Raw genomic sequence first — 13,523 nt, 5'->3', positions numbered from 1 at the left:
ACAAATAAGAAATGTTTGATTATCTTTTTGTTTTATTACTATTTTATTTATTTTATTTTATTTTATTTTATTTTATTCATCTATTAATAAAATGTTCGAATTCCTTAAATTTAAAACTATCAAATAAAATTAATTAAAAAATAAATAAAAAAGGTTTACAGTTCCGAAATTCAAAAGATGAATTTTAGATAAAACCATAATAAATGTAATAGTCTTTTATCCCCTCTCAAAAATCTGTTTCTTATTCTCTTTGGGCCTACATAATCGTGGTAACTGACACTGACACCTCTCTTTTATTCCTATAAATTAGTTGCGTTTGGGTTCTTGAGTATTCAAGCAAAAATCATCTGGTCCCTCTTCAATTTAAAGCCATAGAATATAATATAATATAAAACCAAGCATGTCCAAAGTATCATCATCATCATCACTCCCTGTTTTCTCCCAGGATGCCAAACCCAACTCAAACATCACTCGACACACTGCAACTTTTCATCCTTCCATTTGGGGGGATTATTTCCTTTCCTATGATTCTAGTTTTCAAGTAAGTTCATAACCCATTCATGTCTAATCTTGCTTTTTAGGTTTAGTTTCATTTACTCAATGTCAGATTTAGTTAATAATGTTATTTGTTTGGAATAAATTTAGTAGTGTATTAATATGAAATATTAGTTATAGTACTTGATGGTAACATTCACATAAAATTTCATAAAAGAAATATATTCATAAAAACAGTTATTTACTTTATGTTATAAAGTGTCTGCATCCTAACCTATTATTTACTTTTTGCCAAAATCAACAAATTTTCTTACGCTGGAGTTTTCATAACCACATACAGGAAGACGATAGCGACATCAAACAAGTTTCACTCTTAAAAGATTATGTGAGGAAGATGATTGTGTCTCCTATTGATGACAATTTCCTTTCTAAATTGAACTTCATCAACTCAGTCCAACGATTAGGCGTTTCTTATCATTTTGAACATGAAATTGATGAGGCATTGCATCAAATGTATGAAATTTCGACAAAGGAGAATAATATAATAAATTATGATGATGATCTTCATCATCTCGCTTTGTTCTTCCGGTTGCTTAGACAACAAGGATATCCTATTTCATCGGGTATGACTTTGCCACTGTTACACCAAATTTACATTTTAACAATCAATATCTGTCGTTACTCACCTTGTTCACCATGTTTATCTTCTATTTCTGATTTGTGTTCATTCTTTTCATTACGTCACTGTGACATCGTTTCTTTCTAGAGCTGTGATATAGCTAATAATTTTAGAGGAAAAAAATAAGTCCAGACCAATTTTTAATTTATTATTAAATTTAAATTTATAATTTTGTAGTGCAAAAGCTAAACAAAAATGACAAAGTTGATTTGGAACATACCATTTTGGCACATATTTACATTTTTTAAAATAGAAAACTGTAAAAAAATGAAAATCAATATAATTTGAAAAACTATAAAAAAAGAAAAGAAATATAAAATATATTTACGTTTTTTTTTCTTTCTTATATAAAAAAAATTATTCCAAAAGACCCTAAATGGTTTCGGAATAGATTTTCATGTTGTATAGCATCTAAGTCATACATATTTAAATACATACACTCATATATATATATATATATAAATTTAACACGTTATTTGGTTGCAAAACAGATATATTTTACCATTTGAAGGACCACAAAGCAGGAAAGTTTAAGGAAAGCATTGTGAATGATGTACAAGGAATGTTGAGCTTGTATGAAGCATCCCAATTAAGATTCCATGGGGAAGACATACTGGAAGAGGCATATAGTTTTACTCTTAGTGAGTTAACTAAGTCATTAACTACCAAACTAAGCCCCTTTCTTTCTGGGTTAGTGGACCACAGCATAGGACAAGCACTTCGCAAGGGAATGCCTAGGTTGGAGGCGAGATATTATATATCTTTCTACCAACAAGATCCATCACATAATCAATGTTTGTTAACCTTTGCAAAACTAGATTTTAATATGTTGCAGAAGCTCCATCAAAAAGAAGTCAGCGACGTGACAAAGTAATGTTTTCCTCCAAAAAGTTACATTTTATTACTTAATGAAAAGTAAATAATTAAATCCAAGTCTAACAATTCTTCGAGAAATTCATTTGGGATTTTTTTGTTCAGGTGGTGGGTTAAAGATTTAAATGTCTCGACCAATTTTCCTTTTGTACGAGATAGGATTGTTGAAGGTTACTTTTGGATTGTTGGAGTTTATTATGAGCCGCAATATTGTCTTGCTAGAAGAATACTGAGGAAAGTAATAGCCATATCATCCATCATTGATGATATGTACGATGCCTATGGAACCATCGATGAGCTAGAGATTTTCACAAATGCAGTAGACAGGTCAAAAAGTGCTTTATATATACTAGTATCTTTTTAATTATTCTTCATTTTGGTATCTTTTTATCTTATTTAAATAAATGTAAAGTAAATTTTCTAAAAATTAACAGGTGGGATATCTCTTTGTTAATTGATCTCCCAGAGTATATGAAATTATGTTATAAGGCACTTTTGGATATTTTTGAAGAAACAGAGCAAGAGCTGAGAAAACGAGGAAAAGAAAACTTCGTCAACTATGCAAAAAAAGAAGTAAGGTTAATTTTTTTTATTGTTACATTTTATAATTGGAAATATCAAATTAAGTAAATTTGCATATTAGATAGATACCTTATATATTTGGTCATAATATTCTAATTAGTTGTTTCGAATGGTTAAGAGAATTGAAAAAAAAAATAGTCTTTCATTTTCTACAATTTGAGCATAATGGTAAAATAAAGTGTAGCATGAGGTAAAAAGAGTAACATATAAGACCCTTTAATGTTATATGAATTTACTTATTTTTCTTCATTTGTACTAAATATTTACAGTATATTTACTTCCAAGGATTCCAATTCTAATATCATTTTTAGAAAAATTAGACAATGCACTTGTTTTTCTTAATTTCAACAAGTTTGTGTTCACCGCAGGGATGTCAAAAAATTTGTACCCGCGGGTATTTGCGGATAAAATCAGCAACAGGTAGGAAATAAATATTATAAATGGATATCCGCGTGTAATGGGTACGGGTATTTTTACTCGTATGTTAACAGGGTGGGTACGTACAAGTATTATAGTATCCGTACCTATGGATACCCATACCCATTATACTCTAATTTAAATTAAATATACATGATTAAAATATTAACATATTGATTTTGAATGAGTTATTTTTTTATCAATTAGTTCTAAAAAAAATTTATTTCTTTGTAAACTGTCATTCAACACTATTTAAATGGATTATTTGAACTTTGTTTAAAATTTATGAATGTTATGTATTGTATTTTATTTGAATTTACGATTAAAATATATTGTTAAATATTTATTTTTTTATTTTTTTGTAAATATCCGCGAGTATCTGTGAATATCCGTGAATATTAAAAAATTATGCGGATACCTGCATAACGGATACCTGACGGATATGAGTACGGGTATGAGGTAGATATTTATCCAACGGATAGGATATGAGAGAGTCATACCCTACCCGCCCCATTAACGTCCCTAATTCACCACAGTCCATTAAATTATTTTCCATTGAAAAATTATATCACGGCTTCATGATAAAGCCAGTGCATCTGGAAGAAATAAATACAAACCAGTGTTTAGAACACCTAAGCTTGACCTTTAGTAAAAATAAACTAAGTATGATTTATTCACTTTATGAATAAATTTTAAAGGTCTAATCTGACTTATATGAATTTCTATACGACATATGAACTTGTTTAGAAGTCTTTATAAGTCTTTAAAAGGTTAATGGATTTCTTGGATTTCGACCAAATTATTTGTTTGAAAATTTATGTTAATGAAGTTCCTAAAATGAATGAGTTATATTTTTCAACAATGAATTTATTTTTCTGTAAGTCAACATGTTTAAGACATAATACGATTTTTATGCATTATAACAATTTTAATATACTAGTATTTGTATCGGTACTAAGAAAACATAATTATTTATATTTATTTGAATAGGTGGATATGTTGAGTTTAAAGGATTTTTTTTGAATGGTTTACGGACAAAAACCCTTATCTTTTTGTTATACATTCTAGCATATTTATATAGAGAGGGACTCCATGTAGACACACAGATGAAACATAAGATTTTGATGCCGAATATAACACAAGATTCTTGTAGACAGATGTAGACACACAGATGAAACCCTTATCATATATATTGTCTTTTTAATTACAGATGAAAAGACTAGTCCAGGCATACCTTATTGAGTCAAGGTGGTTTCATTCCAACCACACACCAACTGTAGAGGAGTACATGGAGATTGCAACTAGGTCATGTGGTTATGCTATGTTGACAACTGTATCTTTCTTGGGCATGGAAGAAACAACAGAGGAGATCCTCGTATGGGCAACGAGTCACCCAAAAATTATTGAAGCTGCTTCCATTATTTGTAGACTCATGGATGACATTGTTGGAAGTGAGGTATATCTTAGATTGCCATTGCTATTCTTTTCAACACGTGAATTCACTAAGAAAATTAGTACAGAAAAAGTTATATATTTTATGGAAGAGCACGCCTAATCATAACAAGCATGTTTAAAAGATGGATGCAAAACTTTTAATGTACCATGTGTATCCAATAATTCCTCTAATTTTAGAAGAGTGGGATAACAATATTAAATAATTTTTTTTTCTTAAATATATCTTGGTGCCAGATTAATTATCAGATCTTTTTCACAGGCTTTAATGAAAAAGATATTATTTATTTGTCTCCGATATAATTCATTTTATCTTACTTTTGTTCTTTGAAAAAAGTTCATTTAGTATTTTAAATTATTAAACAAAGTGATTTTTGATAATAATAATAATAATAATAATAATGGAAAAAAGTAATTTTTAGGAACAGAAAAGTGAAGAAAAATGTATTAAGACTCAAACAAATTAGATAATTTGTCAAAAGTAAAAACTATATTTTAATTCACAATTTCTTTTGGATTTGGTTATTTGGATTCATGTTAAATTTGTTATGTGACATATATGTAATGTAGTTTGAACATGAAAGAGGACACGTTGTCTCAAGCCTTGATTGCTATATGAAGCAATATAATAGCTCAAGGCAAGATGCAATTAAAGAACTGCTTAAGTTGGTGGAGAGCGCTTGGAAGGACATTAATGAAGAATGCCTTAATCCAACTCAAGTACCAATGGAGTTTCTAATGCGTGTTGTCAACCTTACAAGAATGATGGACGTACTTTACAAAGAACAAGATAATTATACACATCCAGGAGGAATAATGAAGGATTATATCAAAGTTTTACTAATTAATAAGGTGTCCACAGAAATAAGCTAACCGCTTATTTCTTTTGTGTATTATTTGTTTAGTTCTTGAATTTCTATAATATTATGTAATGATTTTATCTTTCGCTTAATAATGATCCTTTTTAAAAATATCAATATTAACCATAATTGATCTTAATGTCTAGTTTTGAGAGTAAAATATATCCTACATCATTTTATTTAAACATAAAACTTGTTTGTTTCATGGGTACATAAAAAACAATTAATCAAAATCATCTCCAAAAACAACATTACTTTCTTTTATAACTTTTGTACTTAAACTGGAAAAATAATTTTAAGAAGTCGTAAGGAGGTGAAAAAAATAGGCTACAAGCCTAAAACCAATTCAAAGATTAAGTTAAAAATCTATGAAAATATTGTTTAAGGCCAAGTCTAAATCTTAGTTAAAAACAATTGAAAAATATTCACTAGAAATATCAAATTTAATAAAAATATATGTATAAAATTTATATAAAAATATTTTTTTTAATTTGAGAGGAACAAAATTACACAATTTTTACAAAAATTTAGATTAAATTGAGATAAAATAAAAATATAGAAACTAAATTGAAAATGAAGAAATGACACCTAACATAATAGTGACATGATGCACGGCTATTGCGACATCACACTGTTAAAATTAATAGCGTTAATTAACGTGAAAAAAAATTAGATGATAAAAAAATGAAATAAAATACAGGTATATGATTTTAAAGGGTTGAGTATATATATATATATATACTAGTGTAAACACAGGCGCTATCGCGCCTGTGTGTACACATTTTTTTGAATTATATTAATAATTGATGATGTTGTAATGTTATTAAGTTAATAAATAAAATAAAAGTATATTTATAAAAAATAAAATAAAATGTACGGAGAAAATAAGAGAAAAATAACTGTTGATGAATAGTAAGAGAAAAAAAGAAAAAGGAGATAAGTAAATAATTTTATAAAAACTTGTACAAATAACCATTAATTTTTAAAAATTTAATAAATAATTAAATTATAAAGGGTAAAGTTGGAATTATGAAATGTGGACACAAAAGAGGGAATCCCCTTTATATATAGTTATAGATATATATATATATATATATATATATATATATATATATATATATATATATATATATATATAAGTTCAACACTATTTAGTTTGCTAAGTTTATTAACGAACACATCATGCTTACAATGTTGTCGTTCAGAAAAGAAAAAAGAATAGCTCAATTGATAGGTGTAGGGCTGCACAAAAATAATTGAACTGTACTATACTTAAGTTAATTGTACTATTTTAAACCAAAAATAACTGAATTATTAATAGTAAATTTAAACTGTACTATTTTTTTGTTAAAGTTTGGAAAACTGTACTGGAAACAGTTAACTGTTGATACCCAGTGCACTGAACTGTAAATTTTTTCTTTCTCTTGACTCTCGTTTGGTGTACAAGCAGTGTTCGGTCCACAAGCAATTACACATAAAGACACATCCAAGACAGATCGAAGTTCCCTATCTCCGTCACCTCGCCGCCGCCGTCGAAGGTTGTGCCACCGTCGAAGGTCGCACCGCCGACGAAGGTCGCGCCGCCGTCGAAGGTTGCCGCCGTCGAAGGTTATCTCTTTATATTTTTAGGTTTTCATTTCGCTTTTTCTTTTTTCTCCGATTCAATCATTCTAATATTTTATTGGATGAACATGTTAGGGTTTTCTTCATCAACAACTTGAAACCAGCTGGGAAATCTGGTTTGAGCATATTTTACTGGGAAATCTGGGAAATTTGGGAGATTTTACTGTTTCCCAATTAGGATTTTACAGAGTAGATACTGATTGAGTAAGCTTATAGAAGCTGAACGACGGATAACATTTTATTTTCTAATGGCTGGGACTTAGCAAGGGCAATAGTGTAGTTTATTTATGGATTAACTTCATTATTGTTACAAAAATGCTTCCTTGTGCTGTAGAGGCAATAATGTCCTTCATTGGATCGTCAAATTCATAATGCTCTTGTATTCAGATCAAAGCTTGTTTTATATTATTAGTGGAAGTTATTAATCTGTATGAAGAAACTTCCATGCTGTGTATTGCATATGTTTACGTTATTGTCCTTTGTGTGTTATTAATTTGAGAAATTCTTAGCTTGTGGGTCAAATGTACCAGTTGAATCTTATATTCCATCCATGTCATAATTCTAATCAGACTGCTTCTGGTTTTGTTATTTTGTATGATATTTATGTTATACTATGCTTTACTTGAACCCATAAACTACCTAAATGATCTACTGCAGGATAATGCTGAAAATTGTATTTATAGTGAAAAAGGATCATCATTGGAGCGTGTGCTTACTGTTGTTACAGATCCAGTATATAGCTTCTCATCACAGATCCTTTCAATTCCTTTCTTGTGGCATGTTTTTCCAAACTTAAAACAGGTATTCATTGTACTAACATATTTAATTGGCATCCTTTTCTCTGTTCCAGATTGATGAAGTAGTGTTCAAAGTATCTAATCATTTAACATAGAAAGCATGTATGATGGTGATGAAATTCTTAGAAATCACTAAAAGAAATTTTCCTCATTAACTTTAAACTCCTTTAAAATTCATTTTGTTTCTCCCTGCTGAAATACATAAAATTAATACATTCCAAATTTTCTTTCTGCTGATGGATCTTTATTGTGAAATTTACCAATATAGAATATAATCCTGTTAACCAAAACTGAAGGAAAAGGTCAACATGCCATTCATAATTCAAGTAAAAGGACCACGTCGAAAAAAAGAAGAAGATAATCTTTATATTATGTGTTTTGGGCCTCTGTATGCTACTTAAATAATCTCGGGGATTTGGGGACCTCCTAAACTAATTAAAAATGAAATTATCCTTATCTTTTTTTGTTTATCTCTTTGTCTTTTCAAATCTCCAACACTCATGCTGAATTTTCCTTCGCATGTTGGATAACGTTCTACATATATTTTTTTCTACTTGCTTTCACCTTGAAAAGTCTTGTGAGAAGTTGGATTATTTTTTTTCTACTTAGGTATTTGCAAAACAGGGTCTGGGCCAACATTCTGGTGGTTGGGCTTTCCTGTAGTCGTTTACTCCTCTTAATTGTGACTGCATGTTTCTTTCTTTTCATTGGGATAGTTATATGGATTCTGAAACACAGGATCAATGATGAGTTCAGAGGTCCACCCAGACAACAAATTATAACCTTGTTATGGTAAGTGATTTGCTTGATACAAATCATCATCATGATTCAACTGGGTGATCTCGTTTTTGTTTGATCCATATTTTAACAATGCATGCAGGTTTAGCCTTTCAGCTCTATTTTTTTCCCACAATATAGAAACAAAGAAGAAGAGGAACAAAGGGATTTTACATTGCCAGAAACCGTCGAAACTCTCACACCAACTACTTCTGGGATTGATCCTTTACCTCCTTGTATGGCTACATCGTCAACTGAACATAGTAAAGGTCGGTCAGATGTGTGGGGACATTTTACCAAACAAAATCCTTATTCTGAGAAGAAGGCTGAGTGCAATTACTATGGTTATTTGATTAAATATTTGGCTGGAACAAGTGGGATGAGGAATCATTTGATAAGATGCAAGGAAAATCCTAATAGAGAAGCATTCAAAAGGAAAAAATTATCATCATCAACTACAGAAGGGGCTAGTGTTGGCCCTTCACCAACTATTTCTAAGTTTGATCAAAATGCATCTCGAATGAAGTTGGTGAAGATGTTTGTGAAGTCCGAGCTTCCTTTTCGATTTGTGGAAAATGAAGACTTTCGTGACTTTGTACGATCCTTGCAGCCACGGTTTGAGGTCCCATCCCGCACTACATTGAGGCGTGAAATGTGGGAACTCTATGAAGAGGAAAAAGCAAAGTTGAAAATTTTTCTATCAAAGCAGTGTGGGAAGGTTTGCTTAACTACAGACACACGGACTTCAATCCAAAACCTAAACTACATGAGTTTAACAGCTCACTTTATTGATGAAGATTGGAAGCTGCATAAGAAAATTTTGAATTTTTCTTAAACAACAGGTCATTCAGGGGAGCTCATTGCTAAACATGTTGAGGCTTGTTTGAATAATTGGGAGTTGAAGCGAGTCCTTAATGTCACTATGGATAATGCTACATCAAATGATGTTGGGGTCCAATACCTCAAAAGAAGGATGTTATCATGGAATTGTCTTGTCTTAAAGGGAGAATATGTTCATATGCGTTGTTGCGCACATATATTAAGTTTGATTGTGAAGGATGGGTTAAAAGAGATAAGAGATTCAATTTCAAAAATTCGGAGTGTAGTTAAATATGTGAAATCTTCTCCAGCTCGATTTGCTAGATTCAAGGCTTGTGTTGAACAAGAGGGAATTTCTTATAAAGGTCTTGTTTGCCTTGATGTTGAAACTAGATGGAACTCAACTTATCTAATGTTAGAGGCAAGCTTGAAGTACAAAGATGCCTTTGTCTTGCTAGATATGCAAGATAAGAAATTTGGTGCTGAAATGGCCAAAAGTAGTGGTGTGCCACTAGAAGAGGATTGGGAATATGCGAGGTCTGTTCTACCGTTCTTAAAGATGTTTTATGACTCTACCATGCGCATTTTTGGTTCTTCTTACGTCACTAGTCATATGTATATGAAGGAAGTGTTTGGAATTGGTAAAAAGATTCGACAATATTCTGAGAGTAGTGATGTGAGTATAAGATCGATGGCAATGAGGATGAAGGGTAAGTATGATAAATATTGGGGAAATCCCAATGGAATTAATATCTTATTATTGATTGCTGTTGTGCTGGACCCTAGGAGTAAGTTGGATTTTGTTAATTACTTCATTGACTATATATTTGAATCTAGCATGGCCAGTGGATTGAAATTAAAATTATTGTCATCTTTAAAAACACTTTATGATCAATATCAAGGGGTTGAGGAGGGTTCTCAAAGTAGTCAACAAGAATCCCAACTAGATGATGAAGATGATGATCCTCATGGCATGAGCTTCTACCTAAGAGCTACAGGACGTAGATTTGATTATATATCAGAGCTTGATAAATATTTGAGAGAGGATCCTGAACCTTATACAAAGTCGGTTGAGTTTGATGTTTTACATTGGTGGAAGGTCAACTCAACTAGATTTCCTATCCTTGCAAACATGGCTCGAGAGGTGTTAGACATTCCCATCTCTACCGTAGCATCAGAGTGTGCATTCAGTACAGGAGGAAGGGTGGTTAATCCTTATCGTAGTTGCCTAACGCCTAAAATAGTGGAAGTACTTGTTTGCACACAAGATTGGTTAAGAGGAACTCCTTTCTCTATACTTTTTAAGGAGGATCCTAAAGAGCTTGATGAATTTGAGCAAGGTGAGTTTTTATGAAAACTTTATATACTTTTTAGTTGATACTTTATATGAAAGCCTAAAATATTTTTTTTTTGTAGATATAACTTCTCAAGACGAAGTGGGACCTTCAAGTGCAATTAATTTAGATGATTGAAGATGTATTAAGATGTATTAACATTTTGATGTTGTTTATGGGAGAACCTACTGGAGAACCTATGTATTAAAATGTATAAATATTTTGATTATGGTGTATTGAAGTATGAGGCTTATTTCAAGTATTATTTCCTAAGCACTTTCAAATTATAAACTTTATATTATTATTGCGTATTATAATCATATGTAATTAGTGCAATTCGGTTCAAAATATTGTAATTCAGTTCAAAAACAGTGCAATTTAGTTCAAAAACAGTGCAATTCAGTTCAAAATCAATGCAATTCGGTTAAAAAATAGTATAATTCGGTTCAAAAATAGTGAAGTTTATTCAAAATCAGTGCAATTCGATTCAAAAACGGTTCAAAAATAGTGTAGTTAAGTTAAAAATTAGTGCAGTTCAATTCAAGAATAGTGCAATTCAGTAAAAAATAGTGCAATTCAGTTAAAAAATAGTGCAGTTCAGTTCTGATATAGTGCAGTTCATAAAACAGTTCAGTTTATAACAATTCAGTACAATTCATATTATAATGCAGTGCAGTTTAGTACAGTGCAGTTCAGTCCAGTTTATTTTTCAGAAAAACAGTTCAGTTCAGTTCGTTTGAACTGTTTTTCAGTTCAGTGCAGTTCATACAAATTATTTTTTAGTTCAGTGCAATTTTTGGTAGTTCAGTACAGTACAATTATTTTTGCCCAGCCCTAAATAGGTGGGTGAAATTGTCACCAGTACAAATATAGTTTTATATGATCCATTCTACCGGTTATAATTCATTCAATGTAATAAATGATGGAGTAACAAAATTTTAAATAAGATAAGACATTACAAGAATGCATTAGTTTAAAAATTGGTCCCACTACTCTAACTCTTAGTCAAAAGTATTTACATACTTTAGAGTGGTCATGTCCACTCTAAACCCACTCTACCACTCTAGTGTATATAAATAATTAAAAAAATATAAATATTAGGTGGATATTACATAATATTAAATCAATTTGAATTAAAGCCCCACATAGTTGATAATTAATTAAAAGATTTTAAAATTTAAAATATTAAGTGATATTTTATGAAAAAATGACATTCCATTTTATAAAACAATTTTAAAGTAAATTCGTAAAGTTCTCTCTTTTATTTTCTCTTTTCCCCTTCCTTTATTCGAAGCACAAAACTCACCCTTCCAACTTCATTGGCAATAAAATTGCTCTTTCATATCCCTCTTTGCTTTTTCATCTTCGATTTGGACTCGTGCTTCCATCCTCCCTTTTTTTCTTCCATCCTCCATTTTTCTTAATCGCGCTTTCAACCTCTATTTCACTTTCACTTTCTGAAGTCTTGTGTCCATCCTTCATGCTCGTGTTAGAAATATTTTAATATAATTTAAAAAATAAATAATTAAAATATAAAAAAAAACTTACTGTTACTCATGTGTTTATAGACCTTTAATTTATGGGTTAATGTTTTTTATGGCTAACGACTATATTCTTATTACAATTTACTCTTTTGTCTCCCTTTTCTACCTATAAATACCACCTAGGTGCATGGGGAAAAAAACAACAACAATAGACACAAACAACACTAGATTTTTCTCAAAAATTGTTTTTCTTTCTTCTCTATATTATCTCTGAAAACAATGGTGTTCATAAGGTAGGGAGTGGAGTGGAATACTTTTTAAAGTTTTTGAAACCTTCTGAAACACAAACTCATATAACTTTGTAAAAAATTAGTCGTACTTCTTTTGTATTTGGTTATTTGGATTCATGTTAAATTTGTTATGTGACATATATGTAGTTTGAACATGAAAGAGGACACGTTGTCTCAAGCCTTGATTGCTATATGAAGCAATATAATAGCTCAAGGCAAGATGTCATTAAAGAACTACTTAAGTTGGTGGAGAGCGCTTGGAAGGACAAGTCGCATGTATCAACCATTGTGATGTGATCCCAACAAGACTTATAGCTTGGGCAACGCCTAGGCCCAAATCATGCTCAAGGCCAATACATGGCCCACATGCACCTTCAAGCCCAAGTCCATCAAGAGGCCCAATAACAAGGGGCATGCTAAAAAAGATCCAATTGGGCTTCATTCAAGATGGCCCAAACCCACACGGGCTTCTTATACTCTTCACATGGGCCAAAGAAGATGTGAAGATTTGAAGAGGTGTCTCAAAGAGCAATAGAATAGCAATAATATTGGCCCATTGTTTAGGCTTTGCTTTCTAGAATAATAAGTCAAACAATGAGTAGTTCAATTGATAAAATTGTGCTTGACTAAGCCCAATAGGAGATTTGGCCATGAGCTATCAAAAGAGCCAAGGTGGACTAAGTGGAAGTTAACACTTCTTCCTACATCTCATGGTATCAAGAGCCAGCAAACCATGGTCTCTCAATGTTTGGTAAGGTTCTTTCCTAGTCTTGTGTTTCCTTCATTTTCCGTCTTGTTCTCATCATCTTCTTCTTCTTTTTTGTTTTTCTTTCACATTTATCGTTCAATGTCTATTATATTGTGTTTCTCCATTGATTCCATACAACTATGAGACTACAAGAGTGTTCTACACTCTATTTGTAGATTTCCTTGCTTGCTATGGTTCATATCATTTACTAGCTTTCCTTTATATTTCAGCACCATTTTATTGCTTCCATTGTGTTTCTTGTAATTTTTATTCGATGATTTTTTTTTCTTTTC

At 31.0% G+C, this 13,523-nt stretch overlaps 1 protein-coding gene across 1 annotated transcript; it reads left to right on the top strand.

The window, feature by feature from the left end:
* Positions 1–385: 385 nt before the first annotated feature.
* On the top strand, positions 386–5,371 carry LOC114170254 ((-)-germacrene D synthase-like). The gene is made up of 7 exons (XM_028055742.1): positions 386–541; positions 836–1,118; positions 1,666–2,044; positions 2,153–2,374; positions 2,482–2,620; positions 4,257–4,502; positions 5,069–5,371. Exons 1-7 carry the CDS (start codon positions 401–403, stop codon positions 5,369–5,371), a joined length of 1,713 nt encoding a protein of 570 aa, XP_027911543.1. The 5' UTR covers positions 386–400.
* The last annotated feature ends 8,152 nt before the right edge of the window (positions 5,372–13,523 follow it).

The sequence above is a fragment of the Vigna unguiculata genome, chromosome 11, assembly GCF_004118075.2.
Source record: "Vigna unguiculata cultivar IT97K-499-35 chromosome 11, ASM411807v1, whole genome shotgun sequence".
In the NCBI taxonomy this organism is placed as follows: Eukaryota; Viridiplantae; Streptophyta; class Magnoliopsida; order Fabales; family Fabaceae; genus Vigna; species Vigna unguiculata.
The sequence above is the reverse complement of the archived record's forward strand: the minus strand, read 5'-3'. Positions and strand labels throughout refer to the sequence as shown.

Bases quoted from the DNA above. Each gene is read 5' to 3' on its own strand.
- LOC114170254 (XM_028055742.1), top strand. From the start codon at position 401: ATGTCCAAAGTATCATCATCATCATCACTCCCTGTTTTCTCCCAGGAT. The intron at 2,045-2,152 runs GTAATGTTTTCC...TTTTTTGTTCAG, and splicing joins GAAGTCAGCGACGTGACAAA to GTGGTGGGTTAAAGATTTAA. The intron at 4,503-5,068 runs GTATATCTTAGA...TATGTAATGTAG, and splicing joins ATGACATTGTTGGAAGTGAG to TTTGAACATGAAAGAGGACA.